This window comes from Acanthopagrus latus, chromosome 17 (genome assembly GCF_904848185.1).
Source record: "Acanthopagrus latus isolate v.2019 chromosome 17, fAcaLat1.1, whole genome shotgun sequence".
Classification (NCBI taxonomy): domain Eukaryota; kingdom Metazoa; phylum Chordata; class Actinopteri; order Spariformes; family Sparidae; genus Acanthopagrus; species Acanthopagrus latus.
The window spans coordinates 10,878,428-10,904,562 of NC_051055.1; the positions used below are offsets into that span (position 1 = coordinate 10,878,428).

The 26,135-nt window shown below is 40.9% G+C and overlaps 1 protein-coding gene across 8 annotated transcripts in view; it reads left to right on the forward strand.

Moving 5' to 3' along the window:
- Positions 1-328: 328 nt before the first annotated feature.
- LOC119006146 (CUB and sushi domain-containing protein 3-like) overlaps positions 329-26,135 on the forward strand; it is a 213,205-nt gene continuing 187,398 nt past the window's right edge. For all 8 annotated transcript variants that reach the window (XR_005070692.1, XR_005070693.1, XM_037074543.1 and 5 more), the window contains exons 1-2: positions 329-870; positions 15,559-15,781. Coding sequence is in view for 6 of the 8 variants with exons in the window: in XM_037074543.1 (XP_036930438.1) it covers positions 693-870; positions 15,559-15,781 (401 nt within the window). In the remaining 2 variants the exon portion in view is untranslated. The remainder of the gene's footprint in view (positions 871-15,558; positions 15,782-26,135) is intronic.

The following is a 26,135-nucleotide window of genomic DNA, read 5'->3' on the forward strand; positions in this document are numbered from 1 at the left end:
CACCACATGCTGTCATTAAAAGAGTTCATTCCTTTCTCAGGATTTACATTCTTCCCGTAAAGACGCACATCCTCTCTCTCCTCCTCCTTCACCTCTTCCTCCTCTCCTGCCACCCACACCTCCGCTGTTCCCGCTTCATGATTAGTGATCCACACCTAAAACAAATCATACTTACACAGGGCGCTCTCTCTCTCTCTCTCTCTCTCTCTCTCTCTCTCTCCACCCGTCACCCCCCCCCCCCCCCCCCCTTTCTTTCTCTCTCTCTCTCTCTGCGTGCTTCAATTGCCGATCGATGAAGGCAGCATTCAGACTGTAGGACAGTCTCCTCTCCTTCCTCTGCCGCTTCATAGGGACTCAAAAAAAAAAGGGAAAAAAAAGAAAAAAGAAAAAAAAAAAGATGTTTGGCAGCGGAGGACGCGTGAGCGCACCAGCACAGATCCTCACACTTGATGCCCCTCTCAGCAGAGATGGTTGAGCCCTGGTCCAGGTTGCTGTGGTCCTCTCCTAAAATTCAGTCTCGCTCACTCCTCTCCCATCAGCTGACATAGCGCGGCGGGCGGCTCTGCCTGGTTCTCCTCTGAGAAAAAGGGGAGAAAAAGGGAACCCACTTCAACCCAACAGAGAGAGAGAGAGAGGGAACAAAAAAAATAAAAAATAAATAGGCTGTAGGTTACATGTCTGAGTTGTGAAACATGAAGGGGATTTACAGAGACGGATACTACGACGGATCTATTGAACTACGGGACGTTTTCAACAGGAGATGCGTTAAATGTGGCCGAGGGGACTTTGTTCAAGCCAAAACGATGCGGATTAGGACGGGAATTGTTTTTTGGAATCTCATCTTTTCACTGATGTTCACTTGTGTGAAAGGTACGAGCCACTGCAGCAATTCTCTCCTGTTTTCTGATGCGCTTGGTGTGCCCGTGTGTGTGTGTGTGTGTGTGTGTGTGCGTGCGTGCGTGCGTGCGTGCGTGCGTGCGTGCGAGAAAATCAAAAGCCTTAACGTTTACAGACGTGCGCAGAAACAGGCTGCCACGGTTTGCTGGTCGGAGTTTTTAAAGGACGCATTTCCAGCCGCTTTAGCGCTCAATGCAGGCTTTGACTGAGCCGCTCAATAGATATTCCTGCGGTAGCCTACGCTCCTTCTAATAGCCTACGTGAGCTGCTTTGCTTAGTAGGGTAACTAGTGAATTGTTGGAGGCGCAAGTGCGTGCACTGCAGATCTCCTATAGGATGTTCAGAGATTCTGATTTATTCAGGCTGGAGCTGTTCCCTCTTTTCTGGGTCGACTTTTCAAGTATTTATGTGGGTTTTTTTTTTTTTTTTTTTTTTACGTCACGCCAGAATTTGTTTGGAGCCTTTAGGAGGGCCCAGGCAATTAGTGGTGTGAAACCAATTTGTCGACTGGTGTTTATCGGGACTCGCCGGTGCAGGCAGGTGTAAGGTGGGCTTGTTAGTATTCCGGTGGCTCTTTTCTCAGGGTCCGTCCTCTCAGTTCTCGCCTCTAGCTGGTGAGGTAACCGCTGGGTCCCATTTTTTCTTGCCCTCATATGCATCAGCTGATTTTCATTCTGACGATGAACAATTCAGCTCTGGTGAGGTGCAACTTTTGTGGTACAGCTTCTTAAAATGCATTCCTCCGTGACCACATGGCGCAACAGCAATCCTGGACTTTGCACTTATCTGCCCGGTCACATCTGTCTCCCCCCCCCCCCCCCACTCCAATAATGAGACTCGTGCTATTTACATACTACAGCCTCAGTGGGAATCAGACAAAGCAATTGTTGCTCATTCACAGCACTGTAATTGCCATGTGGCCATCCATTCAACTGACACGTAAACAACATTGACAGGAAACAAGTAAAAATCCTCTTCCCGGCTCGCATGCATTATCAATTATATGTTGATTGCAAGGAAAAAGTCTGTGTTTGTTTGTGTCTGTGTGCGATATATTTAATGATGGTGTGCAAAATCATCCTCTCCAACTCAAATTAGTGCCAAAAGAAATAAAAAAGGCAAATCTAATTCCAGTCCTCCAAATGTTTTTCTTGCCAGTGTGTGTGTGTGTGTGTGTGTGTGTGTGTGTGTGTGTGTGTGTGAGTGCATGGCTATTTATCTGTTGAATGCATGTAGAGTATGTGTATGTGCTTGAGTCTGGGCACTCAAAGATATCAATTTACATGCAGATTGTTCACCCTGTGAGTAATTCCCATGTCTGTCTATTGGGGGTGGATGGAATGTGCAGCATGCAGAGTAGCAGCGCCCACCAAGAATGAGCCAAGCCGAGTCGAGCAGAGTCGGGCGCAGTGCTGTTTCATCACCACCCACATTGTGGCAATGTCAAACCTCGAGGCCACTGCCAATCCTCCCAGTTCTGTTACTTATTAGGGAGCCAGCCAGCCAGGGATTGGGGAAGTGTGGGGCGGGAAGGGTGGAGGGGGAGGAGGCCTTTTTTTCTTCTTTCTGAAAAGTGCAAAGGAAATAGTGACACGGAGCAAAGGGGCGGAGGAGGAACCACGGCACCGCTGTTGTTCCTCTGCCCTGACAACTGACACGGTGTTTGCACAAGTAAAGGAGATCCACTAGATTTGGCCTGTGACTCACTGCTCCTTCTCAGATAATGATGCTGTAAAAAAAGACCTCTATCGAGCAAAGTTTGTACAGCAACACTTTGCTGGAGGAGCCCTCTCATATTAGATTACTTTCGAGCCAGGATCGTGTGTGTGTGGGTGGTGCTCAGTCCTCTGTTTACAAAGTTATCTCAGTCACCTGTCCGATTCTTGGCTCTCAACGCAATTTAGCAACTTAGATGTGGATTCAAGAAAAATACATTCTCGTTGCAGCAGTCCACTGCCAAACAACTGAGGACATCCACTGCAACTGTGTCATCTAATCCTCGGGGAACTTATAAAACTGCCCGACACAGACACAAATTTAGGAAGCTAAATTGCAGCGACTGGATTTTATTTTTCACGCGGAGCAAAAGACTTGGGTCAGAAACTAATTGAACTCCTTCACGCTGATAGCGAGCACTTGACTGTATCTTCTGCTGAGTGCAACAGCTGCATTTTCTTCTCTCGTGACAATCACGCCGCATTCTTCAACTCGATGACGATCAATCAAGTTCACAAAGCCGAGAGCGTCCCATTCTTATGAATCAGGCTCGTGTGAGCAGTGAATAATATCCTGTGGGAGAGCAATGCATAAGATTCAGACTGGAGTTGTGCTCAGAGCTTCCTGGATCTGACCTTTACATTGTCTATGGTTGCGCCTTATATAAAGACGCACATGCTTGCGATAGTGAGTAAAGAAGCTGTACACGACTTATGATCTTATTATGCTTTGCTCAGTATGAGCTGCATGAGTTTGTGCAACCATGAATACACTAATTCCCTTTAATATTCCACAGTCCAAAGCGAGAACGTGTTCATAACTGCTTTACCAGCCGAACATATGGGGACTGATAAGTGTCAGTCCATGCGTTGTAATTCATGCAGAGCTAGAATGTCACCCAGTCGAGTGCGTACCTCCACCAAGGCCCAACAGGCCCCTTTCTTAATCACTCATAGATACCAGACCCCTAAATACGTTACATTTTTCTTCATCAAGATCCCTGAGAAATTAACAGAAATGTTGCCAAACGTTCCATCTCTCGCAACATTACATCCATCCATTTATCCAGATGAGCCCAAAAAGCAAATGGGGTCGATTCTAGGGTGATGCGCATCTTCCATCCAAGTTTTGTGAAAATCCATCCAGTAGTTTTTTCTTCATTTAATCATGTTCACAAAACCAACCAACAAGCCGACAGAACCGTCACAGCTTTTTTTAAACCTACCGCCAATCTGCAGTAATGAAGAGACTATTGAGGGAAAACTCGTGGTTCATGGCCTAGCTGTTGAAGAATATGGTCTGATAAATAGCCAACAAGCTATTTATATGCATACTAATAAGCAGCTAGTTGATGCTTATAAGTGTACCCTAATCTCAAGTGTTGAATGGGCCATTAGAATATTTCTCCTTGAACCTGATGAGTGGTATCTCACTTCACATTGTTATCTATATTAGACATGATAACACCCCCGGTGTTCAGTGTCTTGTAGCGGACAGTCCTAGTAGAGAGCTGATGAGGAAAAGCGGGGGGGGTGGGGCGGGATCTTCATGGGGAGTTGAAGGGACGCCACGGGAGAGGACACACAGAACACACGGGCGCTGGCCTGTCTCACGCGCTGACATTAGCACGTCAAATGACAGCGAACGACTGATGATGGTGAACAGATTGTTGAAAAATCTGTTGCGTCCCATCGCTTCTGTTCCTTGTGATTACGCTCTATCCCTCAAATTTCCACCTAGCTTCCATATTTTGTTAAAATGTTGTTGTTGTTCTTTTAAAACTCTATGCCAGACAATCCTTAATTGCTGTTAATCAGGTGCGTTCTGCACAGACAGTAATCTGGCCACTGAGCCCTTGATGAAGACTTTCTCTCAATGTGATTATGTAAACAGACTGGAAAGGCTGCTGGGGCTAATCAGGATTACAATTTGTCTGTGTAATTATACACTATCTACAGGGAATTTAGGGCATTATCCCGCTGCCCCTCATGTTCTTGATCTTCAACAGTAGAATAAGTAGAGCACAAGTATGAGTAAAAAAGTGGACAGTCTCCAGAAGACTTCAGAGTTCAGCTCGACCCGGAAGGAACTATATATAATTTTCCAGGATACAAGTTTACTCCCTGGACCCCTGATGCCTCTTTTAGTGCTGACATCCAACTGGACAGCCTTAGCGGGGTTTCCGATGCACTACTGGCCTCTCGCCCGTGGTTTTCGGCCTGGCCCGGGCTCTTAAATGTTGCTGACAGGTCCCTGCGAAGGTTGGATATAGTTTGCTGGTTCTGATTAAGTCAGTTCTTCTCAGGTATCAGTTTTAATATAAGCGGTACTCTTGGGGGGAGAGAGATTGGCAATATCTTGTCTTCGGGAAGAAAAATAGCTCACAGTTTGTTGAGATTAAATGTAATAGGCTGAGGAGAGGCTGCTTCCAGAGTCAAGGCTACAGATTCAAGGTGGACTGTCTTCTGCACCTCGGGTGGGGATTAAACTCCGCTAACTGTCTGGAGGCATGCCGGCTGATAAAAATGTGTGCATTCATTTAGCCCAATGCATGCAGTGGTGGAAATCTCTAAACCCTGACAGGTGAGAAGTTTGCTGTCACATGGTGCTGGGATGTATCGATGCAAATGCTGTGTTTAACTTACAAGGAACACATTTGTTTTAAGTGCGATATGGAACTAATAAAACAGTGACTACACTGCTGCATATAAAATGTATGTCCTGTGTTCACTGACGCTAACTAATATCCATACCAAGCCAATACTTTTCATTAATCCTCCTGAGATTTGTATCCAAAGTGTGTCGTATTTCCAGTGTTATCCACTTTATAACCTTTGACCATGGCGTACCCGCCTACCGTCACGAATCCTCCCTCACACTGATGACAGCTGCTCTTGTTTGTGTCCATGGCTGTCGGCTGGATTTTTGATCTGTGACAGGAGAGCAGGCAGGGGCGAAGCATGGCCAGGGAAACAAAGTGTGCTGATGTGAAGGTAATTGAGAGGGGAGACTGCTCAGCGATTCAACAGCATATTTCAGCAACAATTAAAGTGATAGGTGTGGATAGCTTAACAGCTACCTGTTTAGACTCTCAACTACATTGTTCAGTTATCAGTGTTTAAGGAGGCAGCACCGGACAATTTTATATTCCATGTAGTTAGAAAAGAGACTAAGGCAGGTAGATTGCAGAGAGCTCAGATGTGTGCGAGCTGCTCTCAGGTCAGCAGCTTAGGAATTATTGATTTTCTCATAAATGCTACATTTCTCTTAATTCAACAATTGACTCTTTTAAGTTGTCTGACATCCTCTGCCAGGAGGCAAGTTGCAATGTGATCTCAAATACATTTTACATTCAACATGAGAGGAAACAAACACCGACTTCTGTTGTGCATGCTGAAAAAAGTCATTGATTGACTAATCATCTGATTTATTGTTCCATGCTGCGTTTTGACCTTTGGACGTGGCCTGTGGAACTGAATGTATTAACATACTTATTCATCATCCATCAATGTCCATTCCTAGTTCAAAACCTGGTCTAATTTAGGTCCTAATCAAAAACACACAGTGTCACTGATTGTAAGAAGCTAAACCTATAGGCCGAGCCAATATCACTGAACTGCAGTGGCAGCAGTTTAGGTCTGCAGTGCCAGTCCGACCTGTGGAGACTCAAAGAAATGACAGTGACAGCAGGTTTGAAATGACAAGAAAAAGACAGGGACAGTAATACCTGTGTTACTGTGGCACTTCAGGCTATGTGTGCCACAACTGTAGTGTTTTTTTAGTGTCTTTTTATTACCTGCGCCGCAAGTGTGTGGGGTGTGTGTTTATGTTCGTGTGTTTCTTGGAAGGGGCAATGCAAGGGATGTTATCTACATTTTGTTTGTTTAAAAATGAAAACGGGATAACGCAGAGGCCACTAGACAATTTGTACAATAGGTTGGCTCAAACTAGTTAGACGAGTTAGAGCTGGAACAATTCATTGATTCATTGATTAGTTTCACTATTAGTTTTCAATTGACAGAGTTGTCAATCAGCAGCTATTTTGACGATTGATTATCATGCCAGTTCTTTTACAAGTCGGATTAAATTGAAATAGCTTTTTCCAGTTTTTCACGTGAAGCATTAAGCTTTTCCTCATCACGCATGATAGTGAACTGCAGATCTTTGGGTTATGGACCGTTGAGAGAAACAAAACAATTGAGGACATCATGTTGAGATATGGGAAATTATAACAGACATTTTTCACGGCTGTTTGACATTTAACGCGCTAACCGATTAACTGAGAAAATAAACGATAATGAATATTATCCCCTATTGCTGCCATAACATGAGTAAGATTAATACTGTTTCCATAACTGTCAACGGTATTATTGTTTTCATAATTGTATTTTTTGCCACTTAACACTATGGCTGACTTCTCTGATGGCCAAGTAATTGAAAAAACAGATATTAGGATTCATACATCAGATGTTTAGCAATGGAAATTGGAAATACATTTACAATACCTTTGGGTGTTTTACAGCCACAAATTGTATAGCACTGAATTGAATTTCTGTTTGATTACTTCATATGTGCTGCAGGATGTGACCCAGTTTCCTGACGGTACTAGTGCTGTTCGATCTTTTCTACTGTTCTTGTAACATTAAACACTGTAGGAATGAGAATAAACAAAGCTCTTCAACATGATTATCTATCATTGTATTTGTCTCTCAACTGGCGTGGGACATTTTCCCAACCAAAAATAAATCAACAGAAACATGCAAATGCAATGCAAAACACTGCAGCTCTAACATCGCCTCTAGGTGGTGCAAAATTGCTAAACTCCTGCGGAATTTGGTATCATGATAATCAGAGTATCTGCAGCCAGCTTTACTTTAATGAGGCCATTTGTGATTGAGTTACAAGCCATGAAGCAGTAAGCAGAAAAAAAAACAAAAACGAAAAAACATCCTCATTCTGTGAACAGGCTGTTTACCAGAGGAAGCTGTTTACTTGCAAAAGTGAAAAACAGTCAAGTATTGTTCGAGCCTTCAGATGGGAAGAGACAGATTCTTGTGCTCTGTGCTTCATTCCTTTTACCTTTTTCGGGGTAAAGTGAAGTGTTGATGTTATTGTTTGTTTGGGAAATTGGAGGCTGGAGAGACAGGCGTCCTATTAGATGTGTTGTTGGCTCACAGTTTTGTGTTGTACAGCAGCTCTCACAGTGGTGGTCTGGCATCAGGTGCAATATGGTTCAGTAGCACTTTGAGGAGGTATTGGTGTCTAGCCATGCAATACTGTATCTGCAGGGAGGTAGGTAAAGCGCCGGGAGCACGCAGACGTTTGGAAACAGTTATTATACTTGGCTACGCAGACGCACGACGTCTGTTATTTTCTTGTGCAGTGGTGTGCGTTTGGTGTGTGTGTGTTTGTGGACGAGCCAGCTGTGTTTCGGCGTGGCAGTGTATTTGATTTTAGTATTTCTCACCTCAGCGGTTGGCAATTTAAAACCACCGAATGGAATATTTCCGAGCCCTTTTCCAAATTGCAGTGACACACTCATGAGGTAATAGTCATTCTCTAGAAAGCCTCTTTTCTATTTCTATTGTATGGAGCCCATTTCCTTTTCATCAAGCATGCAGACAAGCATGGTGAGGGGCTGCGATTATGCACATCCTATCTGTATGAATTGTGAAGGTGCAGCACAGCCATGCAGATAAAATCCCTCTCTTTGGGAACATCAATTTAAGGTTTCTGTCTAGTAAGGGTGCTGGCTGGGCCCGAGCAGTCATCACTGTTGTATTTCTGGCTGTGTTGATGAAGAATTATTTTCTCTTCCCTCCGCATTTTTCTGTCTGTGGCACAGAGTACGGCTTGTCATAGAGCTAAGAGAAAAAGTGTTTGGATTGCTAAAAACAAAATTACCTCTAAATATAACTCATAAGTGCTGCAGCAGCTCCTATTTGATATGCTGCAGACCCTGAAGATTCAAGATCTAATGGTGTGACAGCAGACGAGCAACAAAAGGATTTGTTTTCTCTTCCTTGCCAGTTATGCTCAATTTTGAACATCATCTATAATTTTTAAATCTATAACTTTTTTTTCTCTCTTCATAAAATCAAATTCTGAGCAATAAAGCAGAGTCTATATACACAGCAGTGCTGTTTCTCTTCGTTGTGTTTTGTCGTGCGGATGTATCCCACCAGGATGTTTGTTGACCTTTGTCTCGTATTGTAAGGGCTCTATCTTTCCAGTCACTGCTCTGTAACCAAGCCCCCCGATGGATATCTCTATATTGGCTGACTCACCCTTAAGGCCAGGTGCAAATCAGTGCAGGTTTTCTTTTTTGAGTGGATTTTTTTTTTTTTTTTTTTGTCCCCTAACTTTGATTGCTTAGCGTGGCGCTGCAGCGTACCCCTCTGTTTTGTGATAGGTCATGAGCAATGATGAAATGCCATCCGGAAGAAGAGGCGTCCTTGACTGGGCATACGCTACATCGAGAGGAAATAGGGTACCAAGCAGAGAGGGAAAATAATGCATGCCAAAAATAAGTCTGGAAGAGGAGCTTGAAAGCGCATAGCTCAGTAGGCTTGTGGATACTGGGCTTAGGATCTGTTTGAAGAAGGATGCTGTGATGTATGAAGGGTGAAGGCAAAACACTCCTCGTGCATAGATCGACTGGTGGTCCGAGTGGTGTTCAAAGCGAGGATCTTTTCTTTCTAAAGCTCTGGAAATGTGCATTTTAGTATGATCTCATGGTATCACCTTTAATATAATTTTGACTGTACTGCTGTGAATGAAACTTCTTTATACAGTCAGTATTAATCAGACATACAGCATATTTATGTACAAGTACCCCTTATGGTCCCTTATGTTCCCATTTCTTATACACAGTGCCTGTATGAATCAGACATGAAGGTCTATAGATGTCTTATGTTCTGTATCAACTCGCTAACACTGCTTGTGTCAGAGATTCTAACAAGTCACTTATTAAGAATTACCTTTCCAGACTCGCCACTATTCTAACACTGCTGACCTATCCTACCTGGTACATTAGCTATTCAAATAGAGGGTGCAAGGTTAAAAGTCACAAAAAGAATCCTAAAAGAAACATAATGAAATTGTACATAATAACCATGAATTATACTGTGCAGTCATAAAAGCCGTTAGTCAAAAGGTGTAATTAGCATTGAAAAGGAAACATTGCATGAGTGTACGTTTCCTTGGTCTCTAGACTCAGTGCATGACACATGCTGGCTACAATTATAGCTGCATTGAGGTAATTTAACAATGTGATGTACACAGATACAGATACATGCAGTTGATGAAGCACTAACTCAGCCGTGTCAGCTGTTACTCCTATTCAAGTGTCCTTGAGCAAGACAAGGAACCCATAATTGTTCCAGATGTGTGTGTGAAAGACAACCCAAATCTCCAGGATAAATGTTGCAAATCACCAATATGTTGAAACAGCATCTTTGAACTGATGTACAGAGGCTGTGTACTCGCTGCACTGGCCAGGGTTTGATTCCAACCTGAGGCTGTAAAAAAAAACTCTCTCTCCCTGTTTCTTGTCATTATTTGCTTGTGCTGTCAAAAAAACCCCATGAAAAATAGCAACTAATGTTGATGTGATAGACTGAAATGTACAAATTCAACATGCAGATACATTCAATGCAAACATTTATTCCGGCGACTGAGCTGGTAAAAAAAAAAAAAAAAAAAAAAAATCCAACCGGCAATAATGTAATTATGAAGTTTGAGAATATATGTAATGTATCATCCCCTCTTTTAAGTTCTGTAGACTTTTTAAAGCAAAGTCCCTTGACAGTGTCTTACAGCCAAAGCCATATGCCCTTACAAAGAGCCTTGCATCTGATGTCCTCTCCTTGTTTTGTCTGTCCACACATCACAATCATGCTTCTTATGAAGACCCTAAGAACAAACTGTCTTTGATGTATAATGCATCAAACGTGTTTCTCCCAGATGGTCACTGTTCACAAGCAACTGATCTTGAGTCCAAAGAACTTTTTGAAATCTTTAGTTTCCAAACATGTGCGGTCACTCCCTCAATGTAAGCCTGACTGGGGCCAAAGGGGGGCGCTACATTTCTATAATTGCTGGAACACTGAATGCCATTTATCAGGGAGCAAAAGCTTGTTGTGCCATTATTACTCTGATTGCTGTAAGGCACAGGATTTTGTTAGATTAGATAAACTTTATTGTCTCATTGGACGTGCAGGCTGCCATATAAACTGGGGACAATAGACAGTCGATGAAGGACAAACATAGCACAATAGATAGCAGATCATTTCCATACGCTTCAAGGACTGTATAGCAAATGGAGCACATTAAATGTGCAAAATTAGGTCTTTCATCAAGACTCAACAGTTTGACTGCCTGCGGGGGGAAAATAAGAGTTTGTCTGACAGTTAAATCCACCCTGGGGCATCCTGAAGCGACGACCTGAAGCCAGAGGGCCAAAGTGAGGATGTTTATTTTCTCAGCCAGTCTCATGATGGTCTGTTCGAAACAGTCGATTAGGGATGGGCAATCTCTCATTAAGCAATCATCCATTTATCCCATGATCTGTTTGTCACTCATAATAATTTGGATGGCAGTAAATGACTCCACCTCTCCTCTCCCTATTGCGCATAATGATTCCTCTTTATGACCCAACTATAAATCTGTTTAAATGGTGGAGGACAAGTTATAATGCCGGTGACTGGTTTTGGGGGCACCGATCCCTTCAGACATGAGTAGCTTGTGTGCTGGAAAGCCAAAATGTTGTCTCTCAGCTGCCTCCATGCTTAAAGCGAGCATTAAGTAATCTATTTAGCCTGCAACTAAATCTATAATGGGACACCTGCTATGATGCATAATGCATTCAGTCTACAAAATCAATCTTATTTTCCATCCACGCAGGGTACAGCACTGTGCTCCATTAACTGCTTCATTCAGCCCCAAATCTCTGTAGTCACCTGGCAAAGAAGAGAGAATCACGTGCCGTTGTCTCGTTTTTGCCCTTTGCATGTATAGATATGCACGCGCTCACACAAAGACATGCTCGTACAATTCAGTCTGACAGAGAGACAAACGCCTTCTGAAACCTCATCAGGGTGGGGAGACAGCTGCCATTTCCTGTCTGTTTCGCCTGGCAAGTTTAGCACTCACTCACGAGCATGAAAGGTTTTCGTGCAGTGGAAAGGTGGTATTTGTGTGTGTGTGTGTGTGTGTGTGTGTGTGTGTATCAGAAAGGTTACGGGTAAATGTAACTGTTTGAGGAACAGCTGGGACCGCTCACACGCTGTCTGTCATCCAGCCTGGCTGCCTGATGAAGCCCCTGTTCCTGCCAGACTTGTGTGTTGTGATACTAATTTATATTTCTGAACCGCATTTTCCCCACTGTGCAATCACAGCATGTTGTTAATTTGGTTTCTCATCACAATTTATGGTCGGTGCTGCAGCGTGGCACTAACATGGGGTCGGTGAGAAACCCCAGGGAGTGTTTTTTTTTTTTCTTTTTTCTTTTTTTTTTGTACAATTGAAGTGATGATGGAGGTCAGAGCCGGCTACTAAGCAGTGACGGCGGAATTCAAAGAAGACAAACTGATGGTGTACAGTGAGCGGTAAATGGATCTGATGTCCTCTCTCCTCTGAAAGGAAGTGTGTGTTGTCACCGCGTTTTTCTTTGAAGTAACAAGATGATTGTTTACAATGTTCTTTTTGTAGATACAGCGCTTATGGAGATGACAGTGCTTAACATATTACAAGAGCCTATGAATCAGAGGATTGAGGGGGATTCTAATTCATAAAGGATAGCTTATGGGAAGAAACAAGCGGGGCGCTGGATAGTTGGAGGGAGGAGGGAGTGAGGCGAAGACGGGAAAATGAGAGGTAGAATATCAAAGCAGGAAGGGACAGAGGGATAAAGAAAGGGAGGGAATAAGTGGCTGAAGACAGGGTGTGATAGGAAGATGAAGGATGAAAGGAATACATAGATCTGAGATGGGGGGAAGTGGAAAGAGGGAAATAGATATCTTGGCAATGAGCATCTGCTCCATCATCTTTAGAACATCAGAACAATCAGCCACACAAACTGTGCTAAGCAGTTCACACAAATAGCATTACTCTGAAGAGTTGGTAACAATCTTCATCTAATGCTTGGCAAACACTGCAATATTTCTGGGTCTTATAGCGCTCCTGTGCCTGCTGTAGTCTGTAACGCTGGGTGAGACAAGACAGCCTCGAATTAAAGCAAAACACCTGAAATCTAAACAGGTGTGCGCCTTCCTGCCACTGAGATTAACAGAAGGTTAAGGATTTATGCTATCCTCCTGTGGCCGGCTACAATTACAAAACTGTGTGGTAACACAATCACAATTTAAGTCTGGCTTACTTGAGTCTCCCACATGGTTATGTAGCCAGGATTAAAACTGCATGTCTCTGGTTTCATGCATTTTTTAAAGGCTGTTCAAAACTTTTGCGGAGTATATTGTTGCTCCCCCTGTTGCTGTTGAATATTTAGTGCAATTGTATCCTCCTATGGCCGTGGCCAGGTAAAATTAAATTTTAGATTAATGTATTCATAATTATGTTCATGAAAATGGAGGAGGTGACTTTCCAAGATTAATAATACACTGGAGCTGAACATCAGTTTTCACATGGTGTGTTGTTATGCATATCTGCCCTCATGCATATCTAATCCCCATGCTTCTGCTGAAGAGAATTATGTCTGCATTGCAACTTGCAGGTGGGCTCAGCCTCGGTAATGGACATTTCTTCCTCAGAATTATTTTTCAAGGCCCTTAAACATTCAGTGTGGGTGAGAAACATTCTGTCTTGTCTCCAAGTGCTCATCATTAGCTCTAACTTTTTTCTTTTAAAATGCCCTACATACGCCCGGCCGAGCTATTAATTGTTTTTAGTTAAAAACACAAGCATTATGTTGCTGCTAGGAAAATGTGTTGCTGGCTCTTTTGGTGGCAGCTCTGTGAAGATGAAGGCAATGTGGATCAGGCAGACCCAATTTCAGTTCATTAAATTCAAGAATGAGTAAAAACTTAACTTGTAAAATGCAACAAAACAGATTGCGCAGACCACCAGGCCACCAGATGAAATAAATATCAAAATAGCTGTTGGTCAAATATGCTGTCGTAATGCAATTACACCCTTGTCATCAGAAATCCACACTTCTACCACAATGCTCACATATTTGTTGGATCAGTGAAGATGGTTGTTCTGGAAATTATTACATTCCCGAGAGTGCTTGAAACAGCAGTAATGCACCGTGTCAAAGGTTGGATCATGTTGACCCCGTAGGTGGCGCATCAGTGCTGCAAATTTGCCATGATTACCCTGTTTGCTCAATGGTGGCGGAAAAAATTGCAACTTAGACATGCTTCAGACCTGAGCAGGGAAGTTTTACCACTGCGTTTATAGCAGCAGTTCATTGCCAGGCACATCATAAACCTGTTATATACTGTATGTACAACTGTATCTAAAAGGAGGTCAGGCCAGTTGATGACTCGATACAGCGGGAGTGAATTGGCCTCAGGGGCAGGTCAGTTATCAGGACAATAGGTGGAGATACTGCTCCGTCAGGGGCCCCTGTGTGTATAATATCCTGAAGGTGTTGAAAGATGTAAAGATTGCGGAGACATTTTCCAGAGGATTATCATGTGTGTGATAACAGGTTTGTTTTATGTGAAATATAAACAGCTTACAGGCTTTGTCCAAAAATAATGAATCAGCTTGACAACAGGGAAATTAATTTTCCGTTTGTCTCGGAGTTTAACATTTTTGACTGTTCTGCCCACATCCATTTATAAAAAGGCGCACATATTATTGGGGCAAAAATTACGACTGCTTGTCTTATTAGAGGCCATTTTGGTTGCATGGCTGCCAAATATTTTGCCCCCCCCACACACTTCAAAGCATGTGTAGCGCTATGCAAAACATCCTTTACCTACTGAGTGTGACGAGCTAATTACAGAGTAAATTGTGGGGGGTAAACCATGCATCTTAATTAAGTTTGCTTTAGACAACATGCAAGATAGCCTCAAATAAAATGGCACTCTTCCTTTTCTGTGACACCATGTGTATGGGAGCATGCACATGCATTGTTTGTGCGAGTGTTGATAGAAGAGCATGAAAAAATACTGTGCTGTGAATTGATGCCGTTAATTCCTGTGAATATGTGTCATGCATTATGCTTGTGTATGTGCCTGAGTTACTTTGCTGTGGTACACTTGCTCATTTACATGAACACCACCAAGGTTAGCCAAGCAATCACATTATAGCAGTTTCACTGTGATAGTATAATGCTTCACCTAATATGTCCAGGGTATTGATTTCCTGCAAGCCAATGCAGCAAGGTGCAAAGATATATCTTGTGTGGGCTGTGAAACAGAGCGTCAAGGGCTTGTGGCACCAAATCGGGAGACCTTGCTTGTTGCTCGTCTCGGGGGTTTTGTAACCCTCTGGAAAGAAGTGGGCAGCAATAATACATCACAAGCTTTTTTCTGGTCAGTATAACACTGAGAAACATCGCGGCGCAGTCCTCAATTATACATTTATCTTGCATTATTACAGCAGCGGGTTTCACAGCTTATGATTTTTTGTAATTTTGAGGGCAGCTTTAAAATTGAAACACAGAACTTGGCTGTTACTCAGCTGGTTGCCAGATTTCCCTCACAGCTTCAGCCAGCTGAGAGAAATGTGGATTTTCCAAACAATTTGTTCTCAGTCGAAGAAATATTGCACCTGAACTCTATGGGCTGTATACAGTCGCTGCAATAAAAATGTTGGAATAACATCTGTACAGGCCTGTAAAGCCATTCAGTTTGTTTATTGCTGCTTGGATGTGTGCACCTGGCAAAATTAAGCTGTTTTCTGCAAGAATCTCTGCAAATGTACTCCTCTTCCATGTGCATTTGATGCTGATGGTGTTTCTTTTCTTTACAGGTTTTATCCACACTTGCGGAGGCACTTTAAAAGGGAGGAATGGGACGATAGAAAGCCCCGGGTTTCCATATGGATATCCAAATGGAGCGAACTGTACCTGGGTGATTGTTGCCGAGGAGGGGAACAGAATTCATATAGTTTTTCAATCTTTCGCTGTGGAGGAGGAATATGACTTTTTATCTTTGTATGACGGGCACCCACACCCGGCCAACTTCAGGACGAGGTAAGGAAGCATCCCTAAAGCCATGCACCTTGAAGGCTCTGTTTGATGACTGGCAGGTGGGACAGGAAGTAAGAGCGAGGAAAGCCTTCAGTGATGACTTCTGACGGAACATTCACCTTTAATGTACACATGACAAAGACTGCTTAGTATTCTTGTCAGCAAAGTGTCAGGCATGTCAGCTGCAGTGTGCGTGGATTTTAGAGTGTCTGCCCATTTCTGACATGGTTTTGTGCTGAATTGAAATGTCTTCATAAAACCGTAGAGGATTCAGATCTTGATTTTCTTATGAGGGGAGAGAAAAGAGGTTTATTTTGTGCTTTTGTTTGATAGGAGCCAAGATGATACTCTTTGTATATTAAACCAAAAAAGACACCACAGTTGAAATCATCAGTTTTGAGATTTTGGGCTACTTTGGCTCCATGACATGTCTTCTTTTAGAGTAGTGGAAATGCAGATTTGTGTGTAAAACAGGACATAATGTATTTGATTACAAATCAGTTTTATCATCATATACAAATCATACTTCTTTTTACCCTATTGACTTGTAGCGTCTTACTTTTTGTCTAAAAATATCAGAACTTCTACAGTACTCAAATGATTTTTTTTTCTCATTGTCTTACTCAGAAATGTGCATTTCAGGTGCAACGATACACACCAAACTTTTCAGTATTATTCCTACAATATTCGGAAAGTTTTAACAGAGGATTGAGTTCATATATAATTCAGAGCTGGATTTACATATCATTTTTCTTTCTAAAAACACTGATAGAATACATTTTTTTTTTAAATGGCTGTTGACATTATCTTCTGATTTTTGGAATGATTTAAAGAGAATCATCTTCTAAAAACCTTCGCCCATATATATCTACAAAATGAAACAAGAATTCAGAAAACTGTCTGTAACCAATGCTCAGATTTCTGTCCTTGAAATCTATACGGATTAGCACATATTTAATTATAAAATGCTACGTTTGCAAATTTAAACATTGCCTATCAATTGTCCCCTGTCACTAATCAACTGGGATAGTTTCATGGTGATATTTATTAGTTTGAAGCGTATGTATGGCATTGATACAAAAAACAGTATGGATCATTCAAGTACAGGAAAATCAGGGGGAAATCTATTTATCCCATGAAGCTCACTGAGGAGTGTCTCGTAAATGTGCTGGGATTCCACAGCAAAGAGACCCATCAAACTGAAAACTAAGCAGCATCCACATCATTTATTTCTGAATGAGCATGCTGTGCTGGCTTCAGTGATGCATGGGTCAGCTCACTAGCCACCATCCTTTATTCAAATGCTTCACTGGAGGAGTCAGAGGTAGAGAAAAACACGGGAATCCAGCAGAAAAGATCCGTCCTTGTTTACTTTATTCACTGAGCAGGCAAACAACTGTTTACTCGGTGTGCTTTCTGCATCCTCACAAAAAGCCTGAGGTTCAACTTGTGTGGGAAGATTTTTCCTTTTTTATTTTTTTTTATTTCTCCCTCTCCTCAGAATCCGTCTCTAACACCATTACTTGGCTCTGCCTTGTGTTTGATTTTTGACAGTTAATGTAGCGAGTGTTACTTGATTATTGAATTATACAAAGAAAACCTGACACCTGTGGTGAGATGACGTTGGTGACTTGCAGTGGAGGCTCACTGAACTCAACCCACATGTAAGATATCTTTAGAAAGGGACATAAGAGGCTCCTCCGTATAGGCAGCATATGTAGAAATACTGGCTTTTGTCGGATGGACACTGCTGAAGTGTTCTATTCATCATACTATCGCCAGCATGTTCTTGATCAAACCTTTCTAACCAGTTTGATTATGAAGGCTATAAAAGACATGCATATGATTGAGCAAGGGTCTTGAAAGGCAATGTTATTAGGATGTTCTCTTCTCCTAAATGAAACCTTATATAAATAATCGTTTTGTGCTTGGATTTCAAAGGAAATAAGCCACAAAGGTTTCACATTTTCCTTGTCAAACCAAATTGCTCAAAATAAACCCACTCTTTTTTAGATAAGTGTGATGTGTATTGTGGGGAGATTATCTCTCGTCTCAGCCGATAGTGAAGTCAGGATACACACATCAGCTCTTAAACCTGTCAAAAGCTTTTTTTTTTTCTTTTCCTTTTTTTAAAAGGACATCTTAGTGTCTGATTATCCACCTCTTATTCACAAGCATGCTCCATCAGAGATGAGAGTGGAGTCCAGCATTTCTCTGTGAAATGCTCAAAAAGACAGAGCCAACGTGATTTCTCTGGGCCCATTTACGTGGCTCAACTTCAGTGGAAGTGGACTGAGGGCACATGCTAATACAATGCAGGATGTATAGACAAGAGCGGCAGTGGAGGGGAATAATTCAAGAGCTGAATCATTGTTGATACTTCAGCCGCTGAATCACTTTGGATGCTTAAAAGATTAAGTTGCATAATTCTGTTTTCAAGGTCAGGCTTATGAGAGGTTTGTCACCATTCTTGTTTGGCGACACATCGCTTGATCTCACATATGTAGCCTAACTCTTTTCACAATTATGTTTTTTAAAAAAGCCTCAAAACATAATGCCTTATGTCTATGACCAGTTATATAGCAAATCAAGATATTGCTAGGACTTTACATCCAAATTATTCTCTCCTGAAGTTAAAATACTGGCAACCTCAACTTGTTCCTCTGTTGCTGGTAATAGATTAAACTGAGCCCGATATTAAGCATTATACAGCATAGCACACATTCTAAAACCCTGTGCTATAAACAGAGGGAATCATTTCAAGGCTAGATAATTGAGTTAAATGTCAGTAAAATGACATACATTTACAAGTCAGGGCAGGCATGATGATATGTTATCAAACATGCATGTTGCTGTTGCTTGATATGCTGAGATAAATCTTCTGGCTATTCAGTATAACAACCGTAATCACAGTGCCAGTAAAAACTTTAAAATGGATTGACATCAAAATCTTGAGTACTGGGCTATCATAATAAAAATGTGTGCATAATTATTGTATACGTTAAAAAAAAAAAAAAAAAGGAGAGGCAAAAAAGAGACAACCCCTCCATCGGGAATAATTCACATCTTGATGTCCGGATATTATGTTAAATATTATATTCCCAAATGTTCCATTATCCTTGAATGCAACGCCCGTCTCCCACACTCCCGACAAACACTCAAACTATCTTCGCACAGACAGCAGTGACACCTGTGTGGGAGATGAGAGTGTTGACGAAGCTTCAGTTTATCCTGTTATTAATAATTTGTAGTAAATAGCTTTCATTTAAAAACAAAACAAAACAAAACAAAAACACAACTGCCCCCCCTGGGTTTTCGTCTACATAATTCGCTAATCTGCTCAAATAACGCCACTGTCGACTAATTCAGGTAAAGCGAGCTGTAAGTCTTGAATGCTGGACACAGTCACCGGTGATATTGCCTGGAAACGTGTCACGAATAGCAACATGGCGGATAAATTAGCATCATCTGTGCGCCTGCAAAATCCAGGTAAGCTACATTACATGTCAGTCAGTTGCAGAGAAACGCCACACTCAAACGACACCAGTGTAATTTCACTTTTGGTATGGCTAAGTTACAGTTATTTCACTGACCTGGTATTAGTAGTTTTGCTAGCTACATGGACCAGTGCCAGTTAATGCTATCAGGTGCACCTGTGCTGAAATGAAGATGTGACGCATGAAGTGTGTCCTTTAAATAGAATGATGCTCAGCTGAGACATGTCAGTGTGGAGATGCCTCTCATTTGATAAGAGATATACGTCACTGATTTGAGAGTTTGTTTTTTTGTCAGTATTACATACTTTTTAATTGCTTAAATGTACAAACAAACAGAACACCATGCAACAGTTATCCTTTGATAGAAAATCTTAACAGCCTTGGTTCTCAAAAGTGGGGTCTGGGGATCAACAGTGGTCCTTGAGGGGATTCCAGGTGTCCACAGGAAAAAGGGGAATATTTTATTTTCATGCTAATTTAATCCATTATGAACACATTAACAGAACACATGAATTGTAATGAAACACTTAAAACACATTTACCAGATGAGGGAAAATCGTAATAACAGGGGGTTCATGGTTTAATTTATGTCAGTGTAGGGGTCCTCCATGTGAAAAGATTTGAGAACCACTGATTAACAGTATAGTTCAATTCAAAACCAAACACAAGAAACACCTAATGAGCTGCGTGGATGTATTCATTGCAGGGCTGTTTATGTTGGATTTCATCCTGAAATTGGAAAATGATACTATGTTAATGCGTTGTTGCCTGTTAAACATTAGTTGTAGAGTGCAAGTGTACTGTTGCTGTATTTGTCTCAACTGATCTGCATCACTCCACCTTGTCTTGTCAAAATGACAATTTTGAGTTCAGTTGAGGATGCAGTATATTTAGTGACAACTACTCTAGAAGAAAAACGACTGTCGCCAAGTTTCAAAGGTTGATTGTTGTTTATATAAAGAATAATCGCAGTTGTATTTCTATTAATAGACAGAAACAGGCATGCAGGTCAGAGGTGGCTGTACCATCAGATCGTGAACTGTGATTGTCTGCTTGGGTTTAGATTGGTGAGGATCAAACAGATAGTAGTCCTCTTTATCTAATGTTATCTGTCAGCTCTTTCTCACGTCGTGGTCCATTTCTCCCCGACCGCTAATTTATTCTAAAACAAGAGGTGTAATTTGTTATTTTCTGTTCAAGAAGGGTCGTTCAATTACACCCCCAAGACAGTTGTATTTGTGGTGGTACAAATCCTGTTCTTTGCTTATTCACAACAGTTTTAAATGTCTTGTAAGGTGATGTTACAATGGCAGTCCAATAACACTGTTGAAGATATCATATTTCTTTTAAGTTAAGTTTTAAACCATGTCTGGATGTCTCAATCTCTCTTCATTTTGTCCTTTTTTTCCCATCCTTTTGTTATTGGACCTTGGCATTCTGCCAGTTTTTAATTTTCGCTATTTAGTTTTTTATCAGCAGATCACTCAAGGGTTTGTGTAACCTTCAATTCTCAAGTGATACTTATGATTCTTGTCCTTTATGATCCTTGTCTAATAATGCTTATTGAAGAAAGTTAATTTCACAAGGTAAATTTTGATGTGAGATGGTTGCACCAGTTCAGGCTTTTCCCTGGCTCCATATGCAATTTTGATTTTACATTGGATGGAGAGATGTTTGGTTGGGATATAAAAGTAGATTTTAACATGTCTCTTTCAACTAGTGTGATTATATACCAGGAAAGACTAGTAAATATCTGTACTAGTGTTACTCTTGTTTACATGTTTGAGAATGGAGTAGAGCGATGTCAACAGTTAAACATCAAGATGGAAGATGACATCATTGTTTAGGTGGGCATTACTCAGTGTTTCTGAATTTGAGCTACTCTGTCTCCTCAGAGTTGCTGCAAGGTAGAAGTTAGTCATTAGAACACCACTGTGCTCTTTCTATCTCCATCTCTCTCTTTCTCTTCACTCTCACTTGCTCTCCCCCCCAAACGCTCTAGGTAGATGACTGCCCACCATTCAGTCCAGATCTTCTCTGAGGCTTTGCCTGTTAAATGTAGAGGTGTGGAAAGATGTATCGCAATGCGGATGTGGAAGATTCTGCATCAATGCAGAGATAAAGCATTAATGATGCAGCTTATGTTGATTGTCAGGTCTCAGCAGGACAATAAAGTCATGTCACAGTATTGCTCACATACTCTGGGTCTCTGTAAAGGAATTGATTAAAGAGTATGGTCTAGACCTAGACTAGTTAAAAACATTAGTGTGTGCTTTAGTGGATTAGGCAGAATCAAACTACTCAAATTTCTCTTCCGTGAATGACAACAACTCCTGCTTTACGGTAACCCTGAGGGCACCCACTACTTTTATGTCGTCACTGGTGGGCCGCCTTTTAAATCATGATGTTACAGTGGTACAGGGCTCAGTGGTTGATGCTATCGTTTACCAAAATCAGTTTTAGAGTAGGAGTGCCTTTTTCCTTGTCCCATATTACTGGTGAAGTTTGAAATTCACAAGCTATCACTGAGCAGTTTCTCTTATAATTCTTAGCAATGACACATGAAAAAGGCATTGCCTACTTTAAGTGGTGTGTTCTGGGGTTTGATGCTCATCCAGACTGCAATAAGTACTATCACAACCATTCAGCTAATAGCAGTCCACTAAACTGGCTCACTTTGCAAAACGAGCCCAAGTGACGTCTGCTGGCCAAAACTCTATCTGTAGTTTAAACATCAATTGACTTCACCCCAAATGACTTTATTTAATCCATAATAATAAAGACATTTTCTGTATATCAAAGCTTATAAAATAGGATCCACTTGGAGTATTGAAAATTTGAATATGGGACTCCAACACTCACGGCCTGGAAGATGTTTAGAATTCATATCACAGTACTGATAAGAATATTTTTCTGATATATCACAATATGGCAAAAGAGAAGCAGACACACATATAGAGACTTGGTGCTAATTGGAATAAATCCCTTTATAGTATGTATTAAACATCTAAGTCACAAACCTCACTGTCATTCTGCCAATTTTTAATTACAGTGATATGGAGTCATTAATTATAATTATGAAATAATAACATGCTTTAACAATATAATCTATGAGTCCAGTGAAAGGGCCTAACAATGACTACAGAGATGCTAATAACATTTCCAGGCTTCATATCAGTGTATAATTGTGTGTTAAAGGGTTGAGAGTTTTTACTTTGGCTTTAATTATCACAGAAATTATGTGTAATTGTAATAAGAAAGGGGAAGATGATATATGTAAGTAAATGACAGCAAATAGCAGGTGATCAATATGAGGTGGTCCAATTTGCTGTTTATAAATACCTGAAGAGATAGCATGCTCATAAGTTGTTATGAGCCTGAAAACCTAATTAAACATCATAATTTGATATTCAGTAACAATGTAAATGCAGATAAAGAAGCAGAGTAAGAGTTTCTTGCACAAATTAACCTACTTCCAAGGTCTATTGAGAATGGAAACTGTCTAAAAAGGTCAAAACTCCAGCAACAGTTGTAGTATATAGAACAGCTATGTGTTTCAGGTTGTGCCTTTCATGTCTAGATGACCTGGATTAAAGCCACAAGCTGAAACACGTTGGTCTAACAATATAGTTGTTCTTTATACTACAGGTGTTGTTGGAGTTTTGACCTTTCACCTTTAAATGTAGATTTGCAACGCTGAACAAATCCTATGGGTATTTGTAGTGAGGTGGAGGTTGCGTTACACCTTTTCTTTGTCCATCATTTTGACTGACAGAGTTGTAAAATTCCATCATAATCCATTATTACCCGTCATTTTAATTTAAATCTGTCTTGGAAAAAAAAAAAATTCTGTCAATGTCATAAAATATTGGGTTAGTGTGACCTCCGGTAGTGCGGTGTTCAGTGTTGTGTGAGTGGAATACATTTTGGTCAGGATTATGCAGGATGATGAAGACTTTGGATACAGTTTAATTGTAAGTACATGAAGTGTGCTTTTTTTTCAATTCAATGCAACCTTCCTCCTCCAGTACACTGAAGTGTTTGTTTACAGAGATGTCGGTTCCGGCATCTGCCATAGAGGGGCTGTAATAATATGCAGACAGAGAAAACACAACAAAGCTGATGTCAGGGAGGTGGCTGTGCTCCGTCAGTGTTTTGGTGGGAATGTATGATTGTCATGTGCAGGATGCTTATCTGCATTGACATAAATGTGAACTAGGAAGCCATACACCGAGATTCCTATAACAATTTTCCTGAAACACTAGGAATTCAAAATCTTTAAACAGTGCAATATGCTAAATGGTGTACAGGAGAGAAGTTAGACTGATGTGTGTTTCAGGCTATAGGATCTTTGAAAACTGGAGGAACTGCAGTGTCTTTTAGAGTAATATTTAAGTTGCATCACAGTTTATGTTGGATTATGTAGTACACAAAATATGGATGGTGCTTTGATGTTGTATTGGTCATCAGTTGTATGTTTAGCATTAAGGCCATAGTTCAAGGTGGTGTTGTTTTGGATAACACAATATTGAGAGGTCCTCTATTACTTTGTACTTTTCACTTATATGGACATGAGGGGGACAGCACATTGGAAACAACTCTTACTATATTGCAGTCCAGGACAAAGCCATCACCAATGATAATGCAATGCTAAAATATAACTTAATTAACACCTCAGACAGTGTCAACGAAACCTGAACATTTTTGGGACTGAGTGTAGGTGTCTTGTCAAATCATTAGCTTTAACGAGCTATTGCTGATTTGCTGTGTCAAATATGGTACAGGGTTAACAATTTGCAAAACAAGAAACCACAGATTATATTTTGCCGAGACTTCTTGAATGCACATTGAACTAATCCTGCCATTCAGAGAGGAGGAGGAAAAGCACATCTAAATCTTGCTACGAGACAAAAGGAAATGGCTCAAAATTTTGATGGGTTTTTCTAGATCCGACCCAAACCTCTAAATAGCAACGTTTTTCTTTGTGTTTTAGTCACACTTGTTTTTTCCAAGTGCTGGATTTCCTTACAATGTGACACTGTGTTGTATGGTGCCAGAAAAAGCTAATTCCATGACAGAGTCTTTGCTTTGCCTGTAGGGCCCAAAATGTATGCTAGTCAAATGCCTGCTCTTACACAATTAATTCTCTCCAAAACAAAATCGCAGAGAAGAAGAAAACAAGTTTCTTTACGTTGTGTTTTTCTCTTGCCTTTTGTGTAACTTTGTCAAGAAAGACGCAGCACAAACTTTCCCACCTTGTCTTACAACAACTTGTTCTAAGAGATGCCTATTTACATATAGTAACACATGAAGTTGTTTCATTTTTCAGTTTTTCTGAGTTTTTCCTTTCCTTCTTGAATGTGTTGTTCGCTCAGGTGTTACTTAGGCTGGAATAAATGAGAAGGTGAAAAATAATGACAGCCAACCCTTTTTCGGCTTTTCTTTTCCTCTTCTAGGGTATTTATAAAAAGAAACCTTGATAGAGATTAAAGAGGTGTTTAATTTATTAATGCTATTAATTAATTAAGGCATAAATTCAGAAGGGAACAGGACAAAAGCGACAGTGAATTTTTAACATGAAAAAGAATCGACATCCCCATGATGGACCTGATTAGTGTGTCTCCCCATTGATCTATGTATTCTCTTTGCTCTGTGAAGTTTTTCCCCCGTCCCTCTCACTTGGTGCTGCATTACATACGATCCCTCATGCCTGAGAATGGCTGGTTGAAGCACTAATTATTATGCTGAAGTTATATGCTGTGGATGGTTGAGGAATGGAGGTGAGTTAGGATAATAAAGCCTTTTATTCCAGTGTTGTCCTGCATAAATAATAACCTCATTAAAGCAGTCTTTTTGGGCTGTCGTTATACAGTGAAGATGACAAGCACAAATTGAATGCAGTGTTGATACATATTTATCCTACTTAGATTTAGAGTTGTGCTTTCTTGCTCAAGCCTGTAAATAAGTGATCCTTTCATCATATAAACCCCAAACCAATTGGATCTTTCTAGGTACTTTAAGTGACAGTCAGTTTGATCTTTGACTGATTATGGCTGATGATGGACTTGATGGTGTGTTGTTTTTTTTGTGTTTGTGTCCCCATGATGTTATTTCATCTCAAGTAAAAGCTGTTGTGCCACTAGATGCTAAGCACCAGGGGACACTAAACACTGTCTAGACAGTTTATTTACTTGTTGACCATTTATATGATGTATCCAGCATGGCTGAAGACTGTTGGCATAAGAAAGTCATTGGTTTTGATACAAATAGTCTCTCTGTGGAGTTCACATGCAATACTTCTAAGTGTCAATATATGTGTAGGTAACGTCGTGTTTTCCCTACTGGGTGGCAAGTCTTTCCAGTTTAATTTTTCGGCTTTTAACTTTTCTCATCACTGGTTTGTAGCTTGAAAGCTTGTAAATGCTGGTCAGGGATGTGGTCTGTTTATTTTTAAAACATACCTCTATCATTATCTTCAGAGATTTCAAGTGCAGTTACACACAGTAGCATCGCACATGAACATATTGGTGATGACCCCGGTGAAAAATGAGCTTCACGCAACAATAAAGCTAATGCTAACTGAGCTAGAGCTGCAGTAATGATAGTAATGACACTGAAACCAACTCTAAAAACACAGTTACAGGTATCACTTATTATTTAGTTGGCTTCAAGTGAAGCATATCATTCACACAGTTTCTCTTGATCGTCGAATAGCCATACTGAGCAACATAATAATGCTTGATCATCTGACATAATAGCAAAACAACATTAAACATGAAAGGACTTGCAGCTTCTCAGTTTGAAGTTGGGGCTCTAACAGCCAGGATAGATCGATTCTTTATTTGATCAGTCCATAGTAA